At 53.2% G+C, this 23,962-nt stretch overlaps 2 protein-coding genes across 4 annotated transcripts in view; one reads left to right on the forward strand and one right to left on the reverse strand.

Annotated features, from left to right (window-relative positions):
* The window catches only part of BTBD19 (BTB domain containing 19), a 54,644-nt gene that overhangs the window by 12,842 nt on the left and 17,840 nt on the right, over positions 1-23,962 (forward strand).
* Positions 927-20,125, reverse strand: PTCH2 (patched 2). Of its 3 annotated transcripts, none has more exons than XM_032160630.2 (22): positions 19,660-20,125; positions 18,660-18,852; positions 11,559-11,748; positions 11,382-11,451; positions 11,111-11,202; positions 10,253-10,448; positions 9,274-9,395; positions 8,979-9,126; positions 8,767-8,898; positions 8,518-8,673; positions 8,343-8,435; positions 7,867-7,992; positions 7,657-7,775; positions 7,204-7,552; positions 6,767-7,079; positions 6,531-6,673; positions 6,266-6,446; positions 5,852-6,132; positions 5,603-5,740; positions 2,324-2,466; positions 2,157-2,256; positions 927-1,757 (listed from the first exon to the last, which is right to left on the reverse strand). In XM_032160630.2, exons 1-22 carry the CDS (start codon positions 19,729-19,731, stop codon positions 1,503-1,505), a joined length of 3,612 nt encoding a protein of 1,203 aa, XP_032016521.1. In that variant the 5' UTR covers positions 19,732-20,125; the 3' UTR covers positions 927-1,502. The 3 variants fall into 3 exon arrangements, with proteins under 3 accessions (XP_032016521.1, XP_058298032.1, XP_058298031.1); XM_058442049.1 differs by having other exon boundaries at positions 19,037-19,741; XM_058442048.1 differs by lacking the exon at positions 8,343-8,435.

Genomic DNA, 23,962 nt, shown 5'->3' on the forward strand with positions numbered 1-23,962 from the left:
TCTCTGCCAACTACCTGCTTCTCTTGAGCTTTTTAGGCATTTTAGTGTGGGTTCAATTGCAATAGATGTTTTTTTGTCGTGGTTGATTTTGTTTTTGTATCTTTTGGTCAGAACATGATTTCCTGGCCTATGTCCAGGTGGGGTGGGATGTGAGAAGCCATTGTTCCTGGGTGGGATCATTCCTGGTGAGTGGGTGGTTGGAGCCCAGGGTCTATGTGAACTAGACTATGGGTCCTAAGCTATGACTGGGAAAGGGCAGTTGCAAACCTCCCCACACCTCTAGGTGAGGCTCTGTGCTCTATTCCAGGGCTGTGGCCACTCTTCAAGGCCTCTGCTCAGTGGAGCTGTTCAACTTTCACAGAACAAACAGCTTAAATTGTGTCCTCACTAACTGCTAGCACCTCAGTTTCTGAGCAGTTCCCGCAACTGATCCACTGGCTGACTGGCCAAAGATGCCTCTCGGCTGTCAGGCCAACCACCAACTTGCAGAGGCCTTTGCCTTGGAGGTTGCTCTGGGACCTGGCTCCTTTCCCTGGGTCCACAAACCTCCTGAGAAGCTCCCCAGACCCTGTTGACCTCTCTCTGCTTCAACTGGCAACTTTCCTGATCTGCCTCCACCTCACATTCCACCTGCTGCATGGCTTTGCCCCTCCGCCTTGCCGTTTCCCGTGTGGGTGAGGCAGGTAGGTGGAGGTGAGTCTGGAGAGACAGGGGGGCTGGAATGTGGTGGCTGCGAAAGCCACACAGTGGGGTTCTTTTTTTCTGCTCCTGGTCTCCAGATTGAACCCAGTAGGATTTCACACCAACAAAATTTGTTATCGTTTTGTATAGTAAGCACTTAATCCAGATGATGTTACCAAGGATATGACAAAAATCCAGAATCTGGGGTCTTTTCCACCCAGAACTAGAGAAGCTAATACCTCAGGTCCTGGCACCAGAGAAGCTCCTTCCAATAGCTAATGTTCACTTGCAAACTCCCCACTCTGTCCAAAAAAAAAGTACTGAAGTCATCTGAGATTAGTTCACATAGAATATATTTCATTCTTTAAAAAATAAAACTTTAATCATAGCTAACATCTATGTATACTACAAAAATAGACATTTTCATATAAATAATGGATGTGGTAGGAGGTGGGCAGGGATAGGGAGAGCCTGCCCAGGAGTCACCAGGCGGCGGGGCCGGGACTGAGGAAGGGTGCTGACCAGGCTTGGTCAGCTGGGCGGGCAGCGGTGTGGGGTGGGAAGGGGGACAGGGCTGCACTGCAGCCCCAAGTGCCGGCTTTCACTCTCAAGTAACACAGACATAGGCTCACACAGGCCTGGGTGTGCAAATCCGTGGCTGTTCTGTATGGATATCAGGGAGGCCCATGACAGCTGGGTCAGGAGAGGGGGTGCAGCAGCAGCAGGACCCTCCGGGGTCCATCCTGCGTCTAACACCTGACCCAGTGCTTCCCAGTGACCCCACGTGGCCCACACACGGTCTCTGTGCTTCAGCTGCTCTTTCACCCAGTGGCTGGACCTGGTCCCCTGGAACTGAGGTTGCCAGAGCTGGTGGCAGCAGGGGACCAAGGGGGCTCATCAGAGGCTGGATGGATGTAGGCACCAGGCAGGGGGGGTGGGTGGATGGCCACGGTCATGGAGGTAGTCACTCTGGCAAAGCTCTGGGGCAGGGAGGAGGATGCCCCCCACCTAAGCCCGCCTCCCTGTGGAGCTGGTGGACTCAGGACCTCTGGGCTTTCCTTGTACATCTGTATCACCTGTGGGGAGACACCAGCCCCAGTAAGCCCACAGGCCCCTGGGGCTCCCGTCCCCTTCAGCATCTCCCTGGGGATCACCATGACTGTTGGGAAACTGGGGCCCTTGTTGGTCTCCAGCAGGATATGAGAGCTGGCAGGCGACAGGAGGTTGAGGCCTGGGGCAAACCCTGCACCTTGCTCTGGATCCTAAAAGGCTAAGGTGGGTCCCATGAAGAAGCCAGGAGGGCTGAGGGGCAGGAACATGGTGTCTGGGGAAAGGAGGAGGCTGCCACCTTCAGCTGGTGGCACCTGTTGGGGAGGTACCTGTCTGTGGGCCACAGGGCTCTGTCCCTTCCCTTGCCTCTCCCTACCCTGTCCCTTGGGCTGGGAGTAGAGGGATGGTGCCGAGGGTGTGGTCACCTCTGGTGGTGGCCCCAGGATGGACAGCAGCACAGGCAGCAGCACGAGTCCATGGAGGAGGCCCAGGAGCGTAAGCACCGTCAGCGCCGCAAAGAAGTACCTGGGGGTGGGGGGAGTCAGCCCAGGCCTGCCCTGAGCCCTGCCTCCCTGCCCCGAGCCCTCCCTACCTTACAATGAAGTCAAAGTGGGAACCAGCAAGCATGAGCAGACCCAGCAATGTGGAGATGGCCCCATCGGTCACAGGGGCAAATGTGTGCTCAAGGGCACGGGCGGCTCGCAGGTTCCGGCTGCCCTGGGTGGTCAGGAAGCCCTAGGAAAACAGAGTGGTCCTGGAGCTGCTCCTCTGCCAGTCATGGCCAGCTCAGCCATGTCCCCAGCTGTATCTGTCTTCAGAGCTCAACGATACCTTGGCCCACCAAAGGCCGGGTGAACTAAGTTCATGGGAACTGTACAGGAAGCATGCATGAGTCCTTTAGGTAACACTGTATGGATGGGTTTGGTGAGCTTAGACACAGAGACACGTAGAAAATAGGGTACAGCCTGGGTGACAGAGTGAGACCCTGTCTCTAAAAACAAACAAGGCTGGGTGCGGTGGCTCATGCCTGTAATCCCAGCACTTTGGGAGGCCGAGGTGGGTGGATCCCCTGAGGTTGGGAGTTCAAGACCAGCCTGGGAAACATGGCAAAACCCTGTCTCTATAACAAATACAAAAATTAGCTGGGTGTGGTTGTGTGTGCCTGTAGACTCAGCTACTTGGGAGGCTGAGGTGGGAGGATCGCTTGGCCAGGGAGGTGGAGGTTGCAGTGAACCGAGATTGCACTGCTACACTCCAGCCTGGGCGACAGAGTGAGACCCTATTTCAAACAAACAAACAAACAAAAACAAAAATAGGTTGGGCAAACAACAGCCTGTCACTTGTTTTGTAAATGAAATTTTGTTGAAACAGCCATACCCATTGGTTAATGTATTGTCTAGACAATTTTGTGCTTCGATGGCAGAGTTGCAGCAGAGACTCTATGGCCTACCAAGCCTGAAATAAATAGTTATTATTTGGTCCTATAAATAGAAGAAGTTTGCCAACCACTAGTCCATCTAGAAGAGGGACATCAAAGTGATAACAGTTACTTCTCAGAGTAGTGTTTCAGAGGATTTCTAATTCTTTTGTACCTTCCTGCATGCTGGCTTTGTTTGTTTTCAAGGACCATATATTGTTCTTATAATCAGAATAATAATAGAGATATTTGGTGGGAGGAAGGGAAGGGAGCTGTTTGTGGAGTCTGGCCGGTCTGTGGGTCCCCCCTTTCCTCTGCCAGAGAATACACAGCCCTGGGTGAGGCCCTCCTTGGTTCTGGCATCTCTGTATCTCTGGTATCTTTGTAGAACCCCTCCATTAAGCCCACATTGGCATCCCGCCACCATCCCATTTTTTTTTTTTTTTTTGAGACAGGATCTTACTGTGTTGCCCAGGCTGGAGTGCAGTGGTGTAATCATGGCTCACTGCAGCCTCAAACTCTGAGGTTCAAGTGATCCTCCCGCCTCAACCTCCCAAGTGGCTGGGACTACAGGCACGCACCACCATGCCTAGCTAATTATTTAAACAAAAAAATTTTTTTTTTGAGACGGAGTCTTGCTCTGTTGCCCAGGTTGGAGTGCAGTGGCGCAACCTTGGCTTACTGCAGCCTCTGCCTCCCAGGTTCAAGTGATTCTCCTGCCTCAGCATCCTGAGTAGCTGGGATTACAGGCACCCGCCACTATGCCTGGCTAATTTTTGTATTTTTTTTTTTTTTGAGATGGAGTCTCGCTCTGTCGCCCAGGCTGGAGTGCAGTGGCGCAATCTCGGCTCACTGCAAGCTCCGCCTCCTGGGTTCACACCATTCTCCTGCCTTAGCCTCTCCGAGTAGGTGGGACTACAGGCGCCCGCCACCACGCCCGAGACGGGGTTTCACCGTGGTCTCGATCTCCTGACCTCGTGATCCGCCCGCCTCGGCCTCCCAAAGTGCTGGGATTACAAGCGTGAGCCACCGCGCCCGGCCTAATTTTTGTATTTTTATTGGAGACAGGGTTTCACCATGTTGCCCAGGCTGGTTTTGAACTCCTGGCTCAAGCAATCCACCAGCTTTAGCCTCCCAAAGTGCTGGGATTACAGGTGTGGGTCACCATGCCTGGCCCATCCCACAATGGTTCACAGTAAAACCATTCAAAAGAATCACTGATTCCCATTTTCTCATCTTCCATTCTGTCTTTAACACATTCCAGACAGGATTTTGTCTACTCCTCTCTACTGAAATGGCTGCTTATTTATTTGTCTACTTATTTATTCTCTCTCTCTCTTTTTTTTTTTTTTTTTTGAGATGTTTTGCTTGGTCACCCAGGCTGGAGTGCAGTGGCGTGGTCTCGGCTTATGGCAACCTCCGCCCTCCTGGGTTCAAGTGATTCTCCTGCCTCAGCCTCCCAAGTAGCTGAGATTACAGGCGTGCACCCCCACACCCAGCTAATTTTCGTATTTTTAGTAGAGACGGGGTTTCACCATGTCGGCCAGGCTGGTCTTGAACTCTTGACCTCAAGTGATGTGCCCACCTCAGCTTCCCAAAGTGCTGAGATTACAGGCATGAGCCACCGCACCCGGCCCTTATTGTCTATCTCTATCCCTAGAATATAAGTTCCTTGGAGGTAAAAATCTGTATTGCTATTATAACCTGTATTCTTTTTTATTTTTATTTTCCAAATTCTTTTCTTTTTTGAGATTGAATCTTGCTCTTTTGCCCAGGCTGGAGTGCAGTGATGCGATCTTGGCTCGCTGTAACCTCCGCCTTCTGGGTTCAAGTGATTTTCTTGCCTCAGCCTCCTGAGTAGCTGGGATTACAGGCATGTGCCACCACGCCTGGCTAATTTTTGTATTTTCAGTAGAGACGGGGTTTTGCAAAGTTGGCCAGGCTGGTCTTGAACTCCTGACTTCAGGGGATCCGCCTGCCTTGGCCTCCCAAAGTGCCCCAGCATCATCCCAATTACAAGCATGAGCCACCGTGCCCAGCCCAAATTCTTCTTCTTCTTTTTTTTTTGAGACGGAGAGTTTCACTCTTGTTGCCCAGGCTGGAGTGCAATGGCGTGATCTCAGCTCACTGCAACCTCCACCTCCCAGGTTCAAGCAATTCTGCCTCAGCCTCCAAAGTAGCTGGGATTACTGGCATGTGCCACCACGCCTGGCTAATTTTTTGTATTTTTAGTAAAGACAGGGTTTCACCATGTTGGCCAGGCTGGTTTCGAACTCCTGACCTCAGGTGATCCACCTGCCTCGGCCTCCCAAAGTGCTGAGATTACAGGCATGAGCTACCACGTCCACCCAGCCCAAATTCTTAAATAGTACCTAGCACATAGTAGGGGCTTGAACAGTATGTGTTGAATACTGAATCAGCTGACTGGTCCCTCCCCGGGGTGCCTGTGCTCACCAGAGCCACGTGGACTGTGAACTCAACGCCAATGCCTACAGAGGCCACAAGGATCACCACGGGGATGGCGCTCAGCTTGATGCCCAGGAAACCCATGACACCAAAGAGTTCCACCGTCATCATCGCCAGGACCAGCACCTGGGGGAGACAGGGCTCACGGAGGGCTCCTGGCAGGAGGGATGACAGGCTGGGCAGGGAAGGGTGCGGGTGCCGCTGGGTCTCTCTGTCCCCACTCCTGCAAGCACTCACTATGAGGCCAGCTGTCCAGGGGTTGAGGAGCAGCAGGGCACAGACGAGGAAAGTGCACACCAGCAGAATGCAGACAGCCAGCAGGAAGCAGCGCCGCAGGCCCAGATACTGCTCCCAGAAGAGGAAGGGGGAGCCGCTGGGGTAGGCGTGCACCCCAGCCTGGCCGGCCTCTGCGCATGCTGCCCGGGCCCCCTCGATGGCCTCCACAAAGTCTGCAGTCTTCTGGAGGCCATGCAGCAGGAAGGGGAACTGGGCAAACTCCAAGGGCTGAGCTGGTGGGACTGCGGAGGGGAGGGGAAGGGAGAAGAGGGAGAGGGACAGGGCAGTGAGCATGGGGCAGAGTGGGCAGGGCCTCAGGCTCAGGGCTTGTGTGGGCGAGACTGAGGCTCTTGCTGAGCTCCCCCCAAGACTCACTGCGAAGGTTCTCCCCCGTGGTGTCGTATTTGTCATGCAGCCATTCAGGAGGTGGGGGGTAGAAGTTGGCCTGTGAGGCTGCCAGACCCAGGGGGTCACTGCTCACCCACACAGTCAGCCCCATGTAGAAGAGCTCAGGTGGAATCAGTCCCTCTCTGTCCACCAGCTTCCTTGTGGTCAGCTGCAGAGGCAGAGAGGGCTGAAGGCCTGGGCCCAGGACGCCTGCAGCCACTGTGCTACTGGACCCCTCCCGCCCTCTCCCAACCTGGCTGAAATCCAGAGGCTCCTGGGCGTCTCCGGTCTGGATGAGCAGCTTGTAGGCCAGGGCCCCATCCTCAGAGCCATTGCGGTACGAGTGGCGGGTGATGCGCCCAGAAGCCCAGTCCCGGTCAAAGGCAGCCTGGATTCCTGGGGGGAGACAAGGATAGGGTTCTGTTAGCTGGCGGCCCCAGGGCGTTTCTCCCTGCAGCACCCCTCCATGCCAGTCTCCTCGCCTCTCACCTTGTAGCCAGTTGCGGTAATAGTGCAGCCAGGTGCGGGGTGCCTGGGTGGCCGGTGGGGGCAGCACCGCCTTGAGGGAACTGAAGCGCTGGTGCAGATCAAAGAGGGCGCGTTGGGAGTGGGCGTAGTCAAAGCCACCCTGGGTCACCAGGGCCACCTCGTACAGGGAGAAGTACCTGAGCTGGGCGCTCAGGAAGGCATGCTCCTTGGTGCCCCGAGGCACCACATCCGTCAGGGCCAGGCCGTCTTGCACCAAGGTGGCTCCGTAGAGGCTCAGGCCCAGAAAAGCGCCAAAGAGCACCAGCACGATGGCCTGTGGGAAGTAGCAACTAAGCTGGAGACCCCAGGGCTGCCCCCAACCCCTCAGGCGGTGGACTAAGCCCTCTGCCCTTCTGGACCCAGAGATGCTGTCTCTGCCCTGCTCTGCCCAGTCTTACCTTGGCATGTGACTGGAGCAGCAAGGGAGCAAACTGATAGCGGGCGAAATGGGCAAGATTCCAGCGGGCACAGGGCAGGGACTTGCAGGCTGCCTTCTGCCTTGTCTCCTCCTCCTGGCCTAGAAGGTCCCGTGTGGACCCTCCAGGGCTGAAGAGCTCAGAGCCCAGTGGGTCAGAAGGTGGGGGCACCAGGTGGGCTTGGGGAGGCAGGATGGTGACCACATGCTGGCTGCTGGCTTCACAGTGGGTAAAGGCTTGAACGGTGGCAGTGAGGTGGGCAATGCCCACTGGTACTGTCCTGTCCCCCAGCTCCTGGGGCAGGATCTGAATCACCCGAGCAGAGCAGGGACTGGAAGAGGTAGAGAGTGGATGACAGGTCTGTGCCTTGAAATGCTGGTGAGGGGACAGGCTGGCGTGGGTCACGGGAGGAAGGGGCTGGGGTGCAGGCAGTACCTGGAGAAGCAGCAGAGCACATCAAGGCGCTGGCAGTGGCGCCGCTGTAGGTCCAGGCTGAGGATGGCTGGGAAGACAAGCATCACGGCTACAAAGGTGCAGCCAACCACTATGGCCGCCTGGGGGACGGACAGGAGGGGCATGAAGGCCGGATGAAGCTTGGCCTCAGCTCCATACCCACCCTGAGCCGCCCCGTGTGAGAGGCCTCACCTGTAGGGAGAAGGCTCGCAGCGCAGGGATGGGAACAAGGGCAGCCATGAGGAAGGCGGCCATGTTGTTGATGGATGTGAGTACGACACTGGTGCCCATGCGCTGCAGACACTCGCCCATGCGCTCCTGCCAGGACAGAGTGGGGACCTGCCCTCAGGTCACAAGGGAGGGGCTGTGTCAAGGTGGAGTGAAGGGGAGGCTCAGGAACTTGGAGTGCAGAGGTGGGGCAGTCATAACACAGCAGCTAGCATTTATTGGGTACCATGTACGTGTGATGGGCTGTTCTAAGCATTCAACTTGAGTTACCTCACTGAGCCAAACAACAACCTTTAGGACACAGCACTATTATTTCCCCTGTTTATAGATGGGGACAAGAGGCACTGAGGTTCACTAGCAGCCCAAGGTCACTTGAACCAAGAGGCTCTTAACCAGTAAGCTGAGCTGCCTCAGATGAGCCCTGGGGGACGAGGCCCCACCTGGAGAGGGGTGCCAGGCAGAGCCTCTGTGAAGGCGTGCGCCAGCAGGAATACATCATCTACGCCGATTCCCAGAGCCAAGAAGGGCAGCACCTAGAGGGGCACAGGAGCAGGCAGCTGAGGACCCATGAAGCCTGGTGACTGGCACTGAGTCTGCCCTGCAGTCCTGGCGTACCTGGGTAGTGGCAGCATTGAAGGTGATGCCGAGCAGGGCACAGAGCCCAAGGCCTGAGGCCACCGCCAGGGCCACCAGCAGTACCCCGGCAAGGCCCACGGCACCCTGGGACTGGGCGCAGTCCCACCGCAGCATGGTCACACAGGCATAGGCCAGCTGCGGGGAGAAAGAGCAGTCTCAGACAGGGGATCCCAGGGTGGGCACTGGTTGGAGGTGGGGTGGGGGCAAGGTGCCAGGTGCAAGACCCACCATGAGCAGATAGCCTCCCACCACACGGGCAGCACTGACTTCAGAGAACGCATGAAGGATGTCATCCAGGGTGGTGGAGGAGAAGGCGTGGATCTGCTGGGAAGCGTTCTCAGGCAAGGCCTCCTGGGCCAGCTGGAGAAACAGGGTGGATAGGAGGGGGCAGGAGGAGGGAATGGCCTCAGGGCACCCCCCTTGTCCTTGTCCATACCGACCTGCACAAAGCGCCGCTGCCAGGCTTGTAGCACTGTGCTGGCCTGCTCCTCACTCCAGCCAATGTCATGCGTCTGATAGTCACCCCGGAAATGCTCGTACAGCTGGCGGGGACTCATCAGCAAGAAGGTGCTCTGCAGGGCCTCTGCCCTGGTGGGGGTGTGGGAGAACCAGGGGTCAGAGCTGGCCCAAACACCTGGTGAGGGATGTGAAGGGCCTTTTGCCAGAGCTGCCTGGCATTACAGTATGGGTTCTCATGTACGGAGTCCCCTCACCAACTCCCAGAGGAGACCCTACCTCAGCAGCTGTCCTTGGGGGTCTCTGGCCATGCCTCCCAGCAGCAGTTCCTCCTGCCAGTGCATGAATTTGTGGGAGAAGCCATGGCAGCCCCCGCTCAGCTCGTGAGCCACATTGGGAGCCTGGAGGGGAACAGGAGGGGTTAATGCTCAAGGCTGTGGCCACGGATAACTGAGTGTCCCTGGGCTTCCACCTCCAGGAACCAAGCTGCTATGAAGCTCAGTATGCCTGGAGTGTAGGCAACTATTCTGAGCCTCTTGACTGCTCTGCAGGAGTGAACAGTGAGTATCCCACAGACAGGAAGCCCCAAGGGGTAGAGGCCTGGCAGTAGGCTTCTGGGAGGAGCTGGTGTAACTGGCGGATTCTGAAAAAAGTACATTTGCAGGGCCATAAAGAAACCTGGGAAACCAGGTATGATATTCATGCTTACCTGCTGCGTTCTTAGTTTCCCTGTATTAGTCTATTTTGATAAAAAGTCCAGCCTTGGCCAGGCGCAGTGGCTCACGCCTGTAATCCCAGCACTTTGGGAGGCTAACAAAAATTAGCCGGGCATGGTGGCGGGCACCTGTAATCCCAGCTACTCAGGAGGCTGAGGCAGGAGAATTGCTTGAGCCGAGGTTGCAGTGAGCCAAGATCGAGCTACTGCACTCCAGCCTGGGCGACAGAGTGAGACTCAAAAAAAAAAAAAAAAAAAAAAAAAAAAAAAAAAAAAAAAAAAAAAAAAAAAAAAAAAAAAAAAAAAGTCCAGCCTTATCTAGGCTTAGAAAAGGAAAAAGGGATTCGTATACCACTTGAGGGCTCTGTAGGATAACTGAATGGGAATGGAACACTGGGGGCCTGGCACTGTGGAAGCAGGGTAATAATGGCCAGGAAGTGGGGGTCAGGGCACAGAGCAGTCAGCTCCCCCAGAACACAGGAGTATGAGGAAGGGAAAGGGAAGGAAAACAGCCTTTCCCTGGCAGACCTGGTTGGAACCCACCTGCCTGCTGTGATGGTTGGGGGCACTAGGTGGGCAGTAGAGGTCATCAGGGTGCAGACAAGGCCGCCCCACGTAGGCCTGGCCCACCTGTGCCTTGTCTAGCAACTCCCGGAAGCCCTCAAGGGAGGCAAAGGGACCCAGCTCCTCCAGCAGCTGCTCTGGGTCCAGGTTGGTCCACTGGATATCCGGGCGGCCGCTGAGGGAAAAGCCCATAGTTGGTGAGGGTCAGGGATGAAAACCCAGGCTCCAAACCGCTGCTGGGGCCCCATGCTGTACCCCACCCTCCTCTTATCTGCCGATTTGTCCTTCCATATGGAGGGTGTGCAAGCCTCAGCTTCTCAGAACTGCCAGGCTGCATGGGCCCACCAGGGTGCTACAGTGAGCTGTAGAAGAGTACAAGGGGCTGAGACGAATATCAGGGCAGGGTTACCTAATACATAGAAAGGGCCCAGAAAGGCCCCACTGAGTCTCTTACCAAGCTGTGTGCTTGGTTCTAATATACAACCAGCAGGCACATGCCTGTAGCAGGTTTTCTTTCTGGCCTGGGCAACGGCTTAGCAAACACCTAGGTAATTCCCCCCAGCAAAGCCTCTTTCTGGGGATCTTTTTCTCCTTTGCTCAGATCTTACAGATCTTTGTGTTTAGTTTTGTGTAAATAAGTCAGGTCTTCCTTCCTTCAGAGGGAAGGAGAAGGAGGATGTGGAGAGAGCCTTGGGGAAGCCCATGCTCTCTGTTCCTGGCCTGGGAGGTAATTAGGACCTTGGTAAGGTTTTGATCATCCTCATTCCCCCAACCCCTCCTTTCTGCTGGGGGAGTCCCCAGCGGGAGATGAAGCAGGGCCCCAGGAGTGGCACTCACGGCAGATAGGCGGAGCCCCCTTGGAGTTTGGCTCCCTCCCAGAAGCAGTCAAGGGGGGTGAGGATCACACACGGAAACAGCTTCTCAATCATCTGCCAGGGATACCCCGGGCCATGTCAGTCCTGCCCCACATCCCTTGTAGGATGCCCTCTGCAGTCCCCCTCCTTAGTTTTAAGGGGGCGGATTGCAGGCTGTGGGGCTTGCTTGGTCTCTCTGAGTCCTCCCACGCCACAGAAAAGGTTCTGCCTCTACTCCCTCTCAGGACACATACCCGCTCAATCATTCCATTTTCAATAAGGGGAACTCCTGACTTGTAGCAGATTTTGTTCAAATCCCAGGACCTGCAATAGCCAGGGGCATAGGAGATCAGCAGAAGAGGGGGATTCCCACTCCAGAACCCCCACAGCATGCCTCATCCCCAGCTGCTCAGGGGCTCAGCCAGACTCACTTCCCATAGAGTGATACTTGGACTTTACTGGCAGTGAGGGCTGCCTGGAGGTGGAGGCCAAGTGCTTCAGGCGTGAGGATGTTCTCACCCTCCTGGCGAGAGGTCTGTATCAGCATCTGAGAGGTGTATGCAGCCTCCTCCCCCAGCTTCTCCTTGGTGTAATGCAGCTCCTGGCTCACCCGGCTGCCCACTGCCGGAGCAAACAGAGAAAGCTGGGGGGAAAGGGCCTAGGTGGGTCAGACTTGGGAAGGGGGCTTCTAACTCTGAGGCCTCCCCAGACAAGTGGGAGAGGTGCGGCAGAGAGGAGCCCCTGCCTTATCCCTGAGGGCCTGGTTATGGCCCAGGCCGACTCCCCAGGCTTCTGGGTCCTGGAGCTCTGCCAGGGAAGTGGAGAAGCCTCGGTTGTGTGGCTCTCCGGATTTCTTGTGTGGTCTAGGGCTTAAGCATGAAGCAGGTTGGCTGAGTTTTGGGTGTAAACTTAAAAATGACAATCGGCATGAGCTGGCCGCGGGCTGTGGGGGTTGTAGGGGCATCTTGGTAAGGGAACCCTCGCTCAGTCCCTCTCTGTTCTGGTGGGGAGGACAAGGAGGGCCAATAGGGGCCAATAGGGAGGCTGCTGCTAGGAGGGTTTCCTAAAAGAACAGGTGTAGGGCTAGGGCTGGTTCTTAGTTCAGGTTGCTCTGGGCAGTGATTTATATCCACACACCTTTCTGCGAAGTGTCCTGGGGACAGGGCAGGGATAGGAGTGTCTGATAATAATGGGTGATAATAATGGGCCCTGTGTTGGTGTGGGGGAGGGGGAGGATGGGACAGTCATTCAGTGTGCTGCTCCCGCTCAGGCAGGAAGTGCATGGAATCAGCTCAGGAACCCTGGCAGGGGTGAAATCAAAGTGGTCCAAGGGGAGGGAGGTGTCCAGATCCTTTTCACCGCCCTCACTGTCCAGACCACAGGGATTCCCGGCGCCAGGCCTGCCATAGTGTCCTGGATCTTAGCGCCCCTCCAGTCCTGCGTTATGCTGGCCACAGGCTCCTGCTATGTAACTGGGACCTGAGGGAGGTGGGGACATTGTGAGGGGATATCACCTAACTATGATGTGGGGGACAGTGAGGGCCAAATCTACCTCTGGAGGCTCTGTGGATTTGGTCTGATCTCAGACCCTGCGCTGTTTCCACTTGTCTGGGGGTCTCCTCCTGTTAGTCTTTACTGCCTGCTGGGACCCACACGTATTGCTTCTCTGAGACTCAAGCCCCATCTGAGATCGTCATGTTTCCCAATCTCTTTTCCTTTTTTTTTTGAGACAGAGTCTTGCTCTGTTGCCCAGGCTGGAGTGCAGTGGCCTGATCACAGCTCACTATAGCTTTGACTTCCTGGGCTCAGGTGATCCTCCCACCTCAGCCTCCCAAGTGACTGAGACCACAGGCGCCCGCCACCATGCCTGGCTAATTTTTAAATTTTTTGTAGAGACAAGGTCTCATCACTATGTTGCCCAAGCTGGTCTTTTTTTTGGCTCACTGCAATGTCTGCCTCCCAGGTTCAAGCGGTTCTCCTGCCTCAGCCTTCCAAGTAGCTGGGATTACAAACACCCGCCACCATGCCCAGCTAATTTTTGTATTTTTTGTAGAGACAGGGTCTCCCTATGTTGCCCAGGCTGGTCTCGAACTCCCGGGCTCAAGCGATCCTCCCACCTCAGCCTCTGAAAGTTCTGGGATTACAGGCATGAGTCACTGTGCCCGGCCCAAACTTTTATGTCTTTACCAATGGGAAAATATAACTGGTTAACCAATATGGAAAAGAGTCTACCTTATAAGCAATCCTGTAAATGCAAATAAAAACATCAATAAGTTACTATCAATTTAGCAAAAATTTTAAAATTGATGGCACTCATTGCTGGTTTACAAGAGCACACTCTAACCCACTATGGGAGTGTAATATGGTACACTCCTCACAGGAAAGCAACATTGCAATATGATGCTCCATAATCTTTGGTCCAGAAGTTTCACGTGTAAAGGCCTATATACTATTGCAGGGACTTAAACTTTCTCCAGGTGAAATGGGAGTCATGGTAGATTTTGGGCAGAGGGGATCTGACGTTTTCATCACCTAACAATGTATTTTTGTGAATACACTGTTGTGAGTTGTGAATGATAAGAGGTGCCCACGAGGTCAGGAAAGGCGTCCTGGACCAGGTGTGCGCAGGAACTGTGAAAGACTCCGTGTTTCGGTACTGCTAAGAGTGAGCCAGGGAGGAGCCAGCGGCAATGCTGGAGAAGCAATCAAGTCCAATTATGGAGGGCCTAGAGTGTGTGCTATGGAGTTTATATTTGATTTTACAGAATCTGGTGGAAATCGGTGGAAGGGCACTAAGAAGGGGACTGACTTGGCCAGATGGAGATTGGCCACAGGGTGGTGCTGTGGAGGCAGATTTGAAGGTGAGGCTGTCAGCACCTTCCTGCTTTCTGACAGACCCTAATTTCAGTGGCCATCATCGGAAAGGCCTAGTGATTAGGGACAGCTGGGCTCCTCCCCAGCATCAGAAGGTGAAACTTGATTAGTTTAAGAAGCCAATCAGTAATTCCATTGCCTTTGCCAAGTGAAGGATTTCGGCATAGGATGTTACATAGTTCTTGCCAAAGAGAGCAAATGAGAAGTTGGCTGGGAGGCTACTAATAAATTTTTCCTCACTTTCAAAAAGAGATGCAAGACCAGGCATGGTGGCTCATGCCTGTAATCCCAGCACTTCAGGAGGCCAAGGCAGGAGGATCGCTTGAGACCAGGAGTTCAAGACCAGCCTGGGGGCCGGCCAGGCGCGACGGCTCATACCTGTAATCCCAGCACTTTGGGAGGCCGAGGTGGGCGGATCACAAGGTCAGGAGGTTGAGACTAGTGGCCAACGTGGTGAAACCCTGTCTTTACTAAAAATACAAAAACTAGCCAGGCGTGGTGCGCACCTGTAATCCCAGCTACTGAGGAGGCTGAGGCAGAAGAATCGCTTGAACCCAGGAGGCAGAGGTTGCAGTGAGCTGAAATCAATCCACTGCACTCCAGCCTGGGCTAGAGAGCAGGACTCTGTCTCGGGGGATGGAAAAGAAAAAGAAAAAAAGAAAAAAGACCAGCCTGGGCAACATAGTGGGACTGCGTCTCTACAAAAAACAAACAAACAAAAAGATTAGCTGTGCATGGTGGCATGTGCCTGTAGTCCCAGATACTGTAGAGAAAGAGGCAGGAGTACTGTGTGAGCCTAGGAGTTCGAGGCTGCAGTGAGCTGTGATTGTGTCACTGTACTCCAGCCTGGGTGAAAGAGTGAAACCCTGTCTCTATAAAACAAAACAAAACAAAAGCAAAAAGAAATGCAAGACAAGAATGATTTCTTTTTCCTGACACTGCAGCAACCACTTTGAGATAAGCCTGAGGACAAAAGTCCAACATGTGGAAGATGGCAGAGGAGAAAGATAGAAAGAAACTGGGTCCTTGCTAATGTCCTTGGGCTGCTGAATTAACTGAATTAACCAGGCTTCCTGTTACAGAGAACAATAAATCAATCTTCTTTCTTCCTTCTTCCCTTCTTCCTTTCCCTTTTTTCTCTTTCATGTGGCTAAAAGCATTCTATTATTTTATTTTATTTATTTATTTATATATTTTTTTGAGACAGAGTCTTGCTGTTACCTAGGCTGGAGTGCAATGGCACGATCTCAGCTCACTGCAACCTCCACCTCCCAGGTTCAAGTGATTCTCCTGCCTCAGCCTCCCGAGTAGCTGGGATTACAGGCACAAGGTCAGGAGATCGAGGCCAGCATGGCCAACATGGTGACACCCTGTTTCTTTTTTTTTTTTTTTTTTTTTTTGTTTAGAGACGGAGTCTCGCTCTTTCACCCAGGCTGGAGTGCAGTGGTGCGATCTCGGCTCACTGCAGGCTCTGCCCCCCGGGGTTCACGCCATTCTCCTGCCTCAGCCTCCCGCGTAGCTGGGACTACAGGCGCCTGCCACCTCGCCCGGCTAATTTTTTGTATTTTTAGTAGAGACGGGGTTTCACCGTGTTAGCCAGGATGGTCTCGATCTCCTGACCTCGTGATCTGCCCGCCTCGGCCTCCCAAAGTGCTGGGATTACAGGTGTGAGCCACCGCGCCCGGCCATGACACCCTGTTTCTACTAACAATACAAAAAAATTAGCCGGGCATAGTGGCGCATGCCTATAGTGTCAGCTACTCTGGAGGCTGAGGCAGGAGAATCGCTTGAACCTGGGAGGCGGAGGTTGCAGTGAGCTGGAGGTTGCAGTGAGCCGAGATTGCGTCACTGCACTACAGGGCAGTGTAGTGCACCTGGGCAACAGACAGAGCAAGACTTACTCTCAAAAAAAAAAAAAAAAAAGAAAGAAAAAAAGATTTTTACCTCACCCCCAGCCAATATAGGACAAGAGTGATATTCTGAAATAAAGGAAAAAAGCCTAGGAATTGGCTACCATCCTCTTATAAAACCCTCCCCCAAACAACAGCAAAAAACTGCTGGGGTCTAGCCTATCCTATGCTGGAGTATAGGAGAGAGGATGAGGAAACATGGAGCATCAAGCAGTGTTTAGATGGGGAAAATGTGGGGAATGGAGAGGGAGGAAGGGAAGGGAGACTGCCTCTGTTGTGGCAGGAAATCCAAGAGTCATCTGGGACCACCCAGGCAGCAGTGGTGTGGGTGGGGGTATGTGTATGTGCATGTATGCACATCTGTGTCCTGGGGCTAGGGGCAGGCAGGCAGAGCAAAACATCTGCTCTGGACCTCAGGGCTGGCCTAGAGTGTGTATGGATGTGAGGGTCTGCAGGGCTGGGGGTAGGTAGGGTGGGGACGGCGTGTGGGAGCCCAACAGGCAGGCAAGCTCTGAGAAACATCTGCTCTGGATCCTAGGACTTGACAGTATTTGAAATAACTCGAGGGTGTGAGACTCCAACCTGGGCTCTGCCTTTGGGTATGTGCCCAGGCTGAGGAAGTCTACAAAATGCAAATTTCCCAGGGAAAAACAGACTAGAGTTTGACTCCTATCAAAGGGCTGCCATATGAAACCAGCCCTCAGGAAAGAAGAGAGTCATGCTGAAATTTTTTTTTTTTTTGAGATGGAGTCTCCCTGTGTTGCCCAGGCTGGAGTGCAGTGGCGTGATCTCGGCTCACTGCAACCTCCACCTCCCAGGTTCAAGCAATTCTCCTGCCTCAGCTTCCCAAGTAGCTGGGACTACAGGCACCCGCCACCACGCCCGGCTAATTTTTGTATTTTTAGTAGAGATGGGGGTTTCACTATGTTGGCCAGGTTGGTCTCGAACTCCTGACCTTGTGATCTGCCCGCCTTGGCCTCCCAAAGTGCTGGGATTACAGGCGTGAGCCACTGCACCTGGCCTGCTGAAATTATTAAGAAATCATTCTGGCCAGGCATGGTGGCTCACACCTGTAATCCCAGCACTTTGGGAGGCTGAGGTGAGCGGATTACTTGAGGCCAGGAGTTCGAGACCAGCCTGGCCAACATGGTGAAACCTGGTCTCTACTAATAATACAAAAATTAGCCGGGCATGGTGTCGCCCACCTGTAATCCCAGTTACTTGGGAGGCTGAGGCAGGAGAATCGCTTGAACTTGGGAGGCAGAGGTTGCAGTGAGCCGAGATCAAGCCACTAAACTCCAGCTTGGGTACGACAGAGTGAGACCCTGTCTCAAAAAAAAAAAACAAAACAAACCAAAAACCCAAAAATATCAGGGCATGGTGGCTCACGCCTGTAGTCCCAGCTACTTAGGAGGCTGAGGCACAAGAATCACTTGAACCTGGGAGGTGGAGGTTGCATTGAGCTGAAATCACACCACTGTACTCCAGCCTGGGTGACAGAGCGAGATTCTGTCTCCAAAACAAAACAAAACAAAAATTAGCTGGGTGTGGTGGCACACGCCTGTAATCCCAGCTACTTGGGAGGCTGAGGTGGGAGGACCTGAGCCCTGGAGGTCTAGGCTGGCTCTACTAAAAATACAAAAATTAACCGGGTGTGGTGGTGGGCACCTGTAATCCCAGCTACTTGGGAGGCTGAGGCACAAGAATCACTTGAACCCGGGAAGCGGAAGTTGTAGTGATCCAGGATCGCGCCACTGCAGTCCAGCCTGGGCGACAGAGCAAAAGACTGTCTCAAAAAAAAAAAAAAAAGCCAACAAAAAAACCCCAAGAAAATCATTCTTTTATGCTTCCTTAAGAAAGTGAGGATTTGGGGCCGGGCGCGGTGGCTCACGCTTGTAATCCCAGCACTTTGGGAGGCCGAGGCGGGTGGATCACGAGGTCAGGAGATCGAGACCACGGTGAAACCCCGTCTCTACTAAAAATACAAAAGATTAGCCGGGCGAGATGGCGGGCGCCTGTAGTCCCAGCTACTCGGGAGGCTGAGGCAGGAGAATGGCGTGAACCCCGGGGGGCGGAGCCTGCAGTGAGCCGAGATCTCACCACTGCACTCCAGCCTGGGTGACAGCGAGACTCTGTCTCAAAAAAAAAAAAAAAGAAAGAAAGTGAGGATTTGATTCCATCTGACCCTGGCTATTGCCTCAAAGTGTGGATTCTGTATTGCTTTTCCATTAAATGGGTCTGGGTGCCTGAGTCCTCTCCCTGGAGGCTTGGCCAGATTATTTACTCAGTTTCCCCAGCCTTCTAGTTCTAACTTTTCTGATTCTGCTGGTCAGAAGTGATTTCTCCCTGCCCTCTCTTATACGACATAATCACAGGATGCTCTGTATTGTATTTTAGTTATTCCAGCACATATTTTACTTTCTTTGCTACTGAAAGATGAATCTTGTTTTAGCTGCCTTTGTAAAACCCTGATGCATTGTCAAAAACACACATAGAAAGTTAACAATAAATGCTAAATAAAAACATACAAAATCACAGACAAATATTCTATACACCCAATTCACAGGGTCTAACATCTGCAGATGTCCATTTATGGCTGTGGGAGGGAACGGTGTTCCTAGATGCCCAGGTGTAGTGCCCCTCCAGCCCCAGGGCCAGGCCTACTAGAGCTCAGTAACCAGCTCCTCACTGCGTTCTTGTCTTGGGCTCACCATACCTGAGCAGCTATGGCCAGTGTCCACAACTTACCTTCTACCCAGAGCTGTTCCAAGTTTGTCTCAATAATGGCCATGCGGAGACCTAATGCCAGGGCCCCAAAGGCCAACAGTCCCAGAAACAGCACTTTGCCACAGTGTCTCTGGATGCCGCATCCCAGAGAGAAGAGCAGGCCCTGGAAGTAAGCACGAAGCCAGAGCGGAGCCTTCAGGCTCCCAGCTAGGATCTGGGATGGAAAGAGAAGGGTCAGCCAGGCATCACTGCAACAATGCATGAAATCCTTCCCTTCTCACCCTGTATATCTGCTGCCCAGCCCTAGCTTCTTGATTTCTGGATGTGGGACAGGGAGCACCAGCACAGACACAGGCGCAAACTTGGAAGACGTAGCACCCACCACCCCCAGCACACACCTGAGGAAGGCATAGGCCTATTTTCCTTTCTTTTCTTTTTGTTTTCTTTTTCTTTTTTTTTGAGATGCAGTCTCGCTCTGTTGCCCTGGCTGGAGTGCAGTGGTGTGATCTCAGCTGACTGCAACCTCTGCCTCCCAGGTTCAAGAGATTCTCCTGCCTCAGCCTCCCGAGTAGTTGGGACTACAAGCGCCTGCCACCACGTCCTGCTAATGTTTTTAGTTTTAGTAGAGACAGAGTTTCCCCATGTTGGCCTGGCTGGTCTCGAACTCCTGATCTCAGGTAATCTGCCTGCCTCAGCCTCCCAGTGCTGGGATTACAGGCGTGAGCCACCGCGCCCGGCCGGCATAGGCCCATTTTCTGAGAGCAGGATACATATGTACACACACCTGTCGTCAGGTGGACACGGAGGTGAACCCACAGACATTCATTCTCACTGGCCAGACGATGAGGAGACACAGGCACAGACACACCGACACACACGCACAACTTGCTTGCCGTGCTAGCTCTCACTTGCCTTCAGACATCTAATGACACTCGGCACTTCAAGACATCACAAACCTTGCAGAGGCCCGAGTGACAGACCTGGCTCCGCTCTTCCTTCTTCCAGCTCCCCCTCTACTCACCTGGGGCGCTGCGGTTCGAGCTGGGGGTGTGTAACTCGGGGGCAGCTCTCTGAGGGGCGGCGATCGAGTCATGCTGGCGGGGATGGGGGGCGCGGGCGCCCCCAACCCGCGTTATCTGGGCACTCCCATAGGCTAGCCCGGTCTCCCGGTACCGCTGGGCCCCGCGTGGGGATTCAGTGGGGCCGCCAAGGCGCGGGCGTGGGAGAGACTGTGGGGTGCGGGTGTTAAGGCGGCTGGGAAGGAGGAGTGCAGGGAGCTGCGGGTCCGGGGCGCGGCGCCGAGGTTCACCCGCTCCGTGGGCCGTAGGCCGCGGCGGCTGGAGGAGGAATGGGTCCCGCGCGCAGGCGGAATTGCTGGCCCAAGACGCACAGCAGGGCTCGAGGTGGCGACTGCAGTGCCCGGGAGGCGGCTGGAGCTCCAGAAAAGTGAGCCGGCCGGGGCGACGCCCTCCCATTGGCTGAGGGGCCCGCAAATTACCGCAGCCGCGCGGCCGGGCCCGCTGCTAGGTAACGGCGCCGCAGGGGGCGGGGCAGGAGACCACCCAGGCTGGGCCACCCGGCGCCTCCCTCCGGCCCGCGGGGCCCCAGGGAGGAGGAGGGAGGGGGATCCCGGAGAGGCGCAGCGCCAGCCAAGTGTAAGTCCAGAGGCTGAAGCTGAGAAAGGGCGTTTGCGGGCTCTGTTAGGGATCCCCCCTTTTTTTTTTTTTTTTTTTTTTTAAGACGGGGTCGCCGGGCGCGGTGGCTCACGCCTGTAATCCCAGCACTTTGGGAGGCCGAGGTGGGCGGATCACGAGGTCAGGAGTTCGACACCAGCCTAACCAACATGGTGAAACCCCGTCTCTATTAAAAAATACAAAAATTAGCCGGGCGTGGTGATGCACGCCTGTAATCCCAGCTACTCAGGAGGCTGAGGGAGGAGAATCACTTGAACCCGGGAGGTGGAGGTTGCAGTGAGCCAAGACTGTGCCACTGTACTCCAGCCTGGTGACAGAGTGAGACTCCGTCTCAAAAAAAAAAAAAAAAAGACGGGGTCTCACTCTGTCACCCAGGCTGGAGGGCAGTGGCTCCATCTCGGCTTGCAGCCTCCGCCTTCCAGGCTCAAGCCATCCTCCCACCTCAGCCTCCCGAGTAGGTGGGACCACAGGCATGCACCACCACGCCCGGCTTTTTGTATTTTTGGTAGAGAACGGGTTTCGCCATGTTGCCCTGGCTGGTCTCAGACTCCCGAGCTCAGGATATCCGCCCGCCTCAGCCTCCCAAAGTGTTGGGATGACAAGCGTGAGCCACCGCACCCGGCCTAGGGCCACACTTTTTCTCTTCTTTTCATGCTTAATTCACTTTATTTTTCTTGAATAAAAACTCTACGTTGTAGCCACAGATGGGGCCTGGATCCTCTGCGCGGAGACTCTGGTGTGGGTCTTGACGAGGTGGTCAGTGAATTCCTGATAGGGAGACTTGGTGAATACAGTCTCCTTCCAGAGGTCGGGGGTCAGGTAGCGGTAGGTCTTAGAGATGGCATCAAAGTGCGTAGGGCCACAGTTTCTTTCCGACCCAATCAAAGCCCCAGATTTCTTCTGTTCACTCTTCCCGGCCTCCATTCTTGCCCTCTTCAGTCCACTCTCTCCACTGAGACCAGAGTCATTTCTCTAACATGCAAATCTGATAGCTCCAAAGCACAAGGCCCACTTGGAGCACAGGGCCCTGTGTGATCTAGCTAAAACCTTCTCTCCCATAGTTCCCTCACATCAGTGTTCCCTCGTTCCTGCCTTTGTACATGTTTTGGTCCTTTTGTCTTGACAGATAATCTTCAAAAACTGAACTTGAATCACCCCCCCAACCCACCTTTTTTTTTTTTTTTTTGAGGCAAGATCTCCCTCTGTTGCCCAGGTTGGAGTGCAGTGGTGCCTTCACAGCACACTGCAGGCTTGAGCTCCCAGTCTCAAGGGATCCTCCCACCTCAACCTCCCAAATGGCTGGGACTACAGGTGTGCACCACCACACCCGGCTAATTTTTGTAATTTTGTATAGACAGGGTTTCGCCATGTTGCCCAGGTTGGTCTCGAACTCCTGGGCTCAGGTCATCTGCCCACCTGGGCCTTCCAAAGTGCTGGAATTATAGGTGTGAGCCACTGTACCCAGCCTACCCCCTCTTTGAAACCTTCCTTGATTCATGTCTCTCTCCTGGCAGATAATTGCTTCTTTGTGCTCTGCATAACAACTCAATTTATATATGTATAATTGCATTTATGACACAATAACTTATGTACTTGAAAGTCTGCCTTCTTCACCAGACAATAAATAGGTGCTTAATAATTGTTGAGTGAGTCACTAAGAGTTGCAGAATTCAAGGTGTAAAGGATTGGAAATAGGGAAGAATAGAGGCAATAGTCCCTCTATTAAACTTTCAACTATCCTGTCTGAGTGTGCTGTTTCTATTGGGTTCCTGATTGATAAACCTCAAGTGGCAGAGTAGGGTAAAATCAATATTCCAATATGTAAAGTTTGGGAAAGAGAAAATGAATCTACAATAAGCTAATTTTTCTAACACAACCACTATTATCTCTGGTCAATTTCTTGGTCAGTTCTTCCAGACTTAAAAAAAAATCATTACGTCATAAATAGTTCATGTTACTACATAGTTTTCGTAATCAATCATTTGGAGAATATCCTTAGGACAGATTCCCAGAAGTGGGTTGTTTGGGTCAAAGAGTATGAACATTTTCATGGCTCTTGATACACACTGCTCAACTGATTTTTTGAAAGCTTGTGCAAATTAACATCATCTCTAGAGGTTCAGTCCTGGGGAAGAGGAACATTTAGGTTGAGGGGGTGAACACCTAACAGGTTTGCCATTTCCATTTGTCCATTCACCCAGAAAAATGCCTATGGAGGAACTAATATATGTATGATGCTGTTGGCCAAATAGTAACTGCACATGAGAAGCAGCCTACCTGAATAGTACTTTCTTCTCCCTGTTATAGAGTGTGTCCCACTGAGGATAAAGTGGCATGATAGCTCATGCTTGTAATCCCAGCCCTTTGGGAGGCTGAGGCGGGAGGATTGCTTGAGGCCAGGAGTTCAAGCCCTGGCAACATAGTGAGACCCCATCTCTACAAAAAATAAAAAATTAGCTGGGTGTGGTGGCGCACACCTGTAGTCCCAGCTACTTGGGAGGCTGAGGCAGGAGAGTTGATTGAGTCCAGAAGGTAGAGGCTGCAGCGAGCTGTGATTGTGCCATTGCACTCCAGCCTGGGCGACAAAGTGAGACCCTGCCTCAAAAAACAATAATAATGATAACATAAAAAATTTAAGGTTAAAAAGAACTGTACCCCTAGCAAGTCTCTGAAATAGAAACAGCCTCTAACTTATTCTGTATGGGCCTCTAGTTTGCTCTTGGGGCAATAGCTGAAGACAGGGAGTGGCCTGGACTCTGCACTGGTTGGCATCAGGAGTGCAACTCCCAATGCTATGCTTTAAGTAGGTCTTAATCTCCTTCCTTTTTACCAGACTCTGCAAGACATAAGGTCCATGGATAAATAGATTTGTAACCACCTGGGCCTTGGGACTCTGCTTTCGTCCTAGGCCCATCACTGCTAACAATTGTGGCAAAGTCCACCATTTCTATGGATGCTTCCAAGGCCAAGCCTGTCTATTAAGGAAACCTCTTGCCTTATAGTTCAAAGACTAGGATGGAAGAAATGGGTCTACAGTTTCCAGCCTTTCCAACCTAGGGCCTAGTGCTGTCTGGCTGCTCCAAGCTACAAAATGACCTCTTGTCTCCCAAACAAAATGGTTTCCTGAGACCAGCTAAGCTCAGCCAGAGCCAAAGCCATAGACCCCAGGAATAGGAAGGGATAAAGAGGCTTCTCTTCTCTTTCTGCAAGCAGCCTTCTTTATGATAGAACAGCTTGTTTCACTGTCACTTCCACTGGTCCTGGGTACGTGTTTTGGGCCTAAACTAGAGATATTCTCCAAATAACAGGAGAAAAGCAATCTAATTAAATTTCATTACTGACTCATGAGACAAACATGTCTTGGGATCTCTTTTTTTAAAATTTTTTCGATGAGACAGGGTCTTATTCTGTCACCTAGGCTGCAGTGCAGTGGCATGATCTTGGTGCACTGCAGCCTCTACCGCCCAGGCTCAAGAGATCCTCCCATCTCAGCCCCCTGAGTAGCTGGGACCACAGGCACGTGACACCACGCCTGGCTAATTTTTTGTATTTTAGTAGAGACAGAATTTCAGCGTTTTGCCCGGGCTGGTCTTTCTTTTTTTGAGATGGAGTCTCGCTCTGTCGCCCAGG

This window comes from Hylobates moloch, unplaced genomic scaffold (genome assembly GCF_009828535.3).
Source record: "Hylobates moloch isolate HMO894 unplaced genomic scaffold, HMol_V3 SCAFFOLD_8, whole genome shotgun sequence".
Classification (NCBI taxonomy): Eukaryota; Metazoa; Chordata; class Mammalia; order Primates; family Hylobatidae; genus Hylobates; species Hylobates moloch.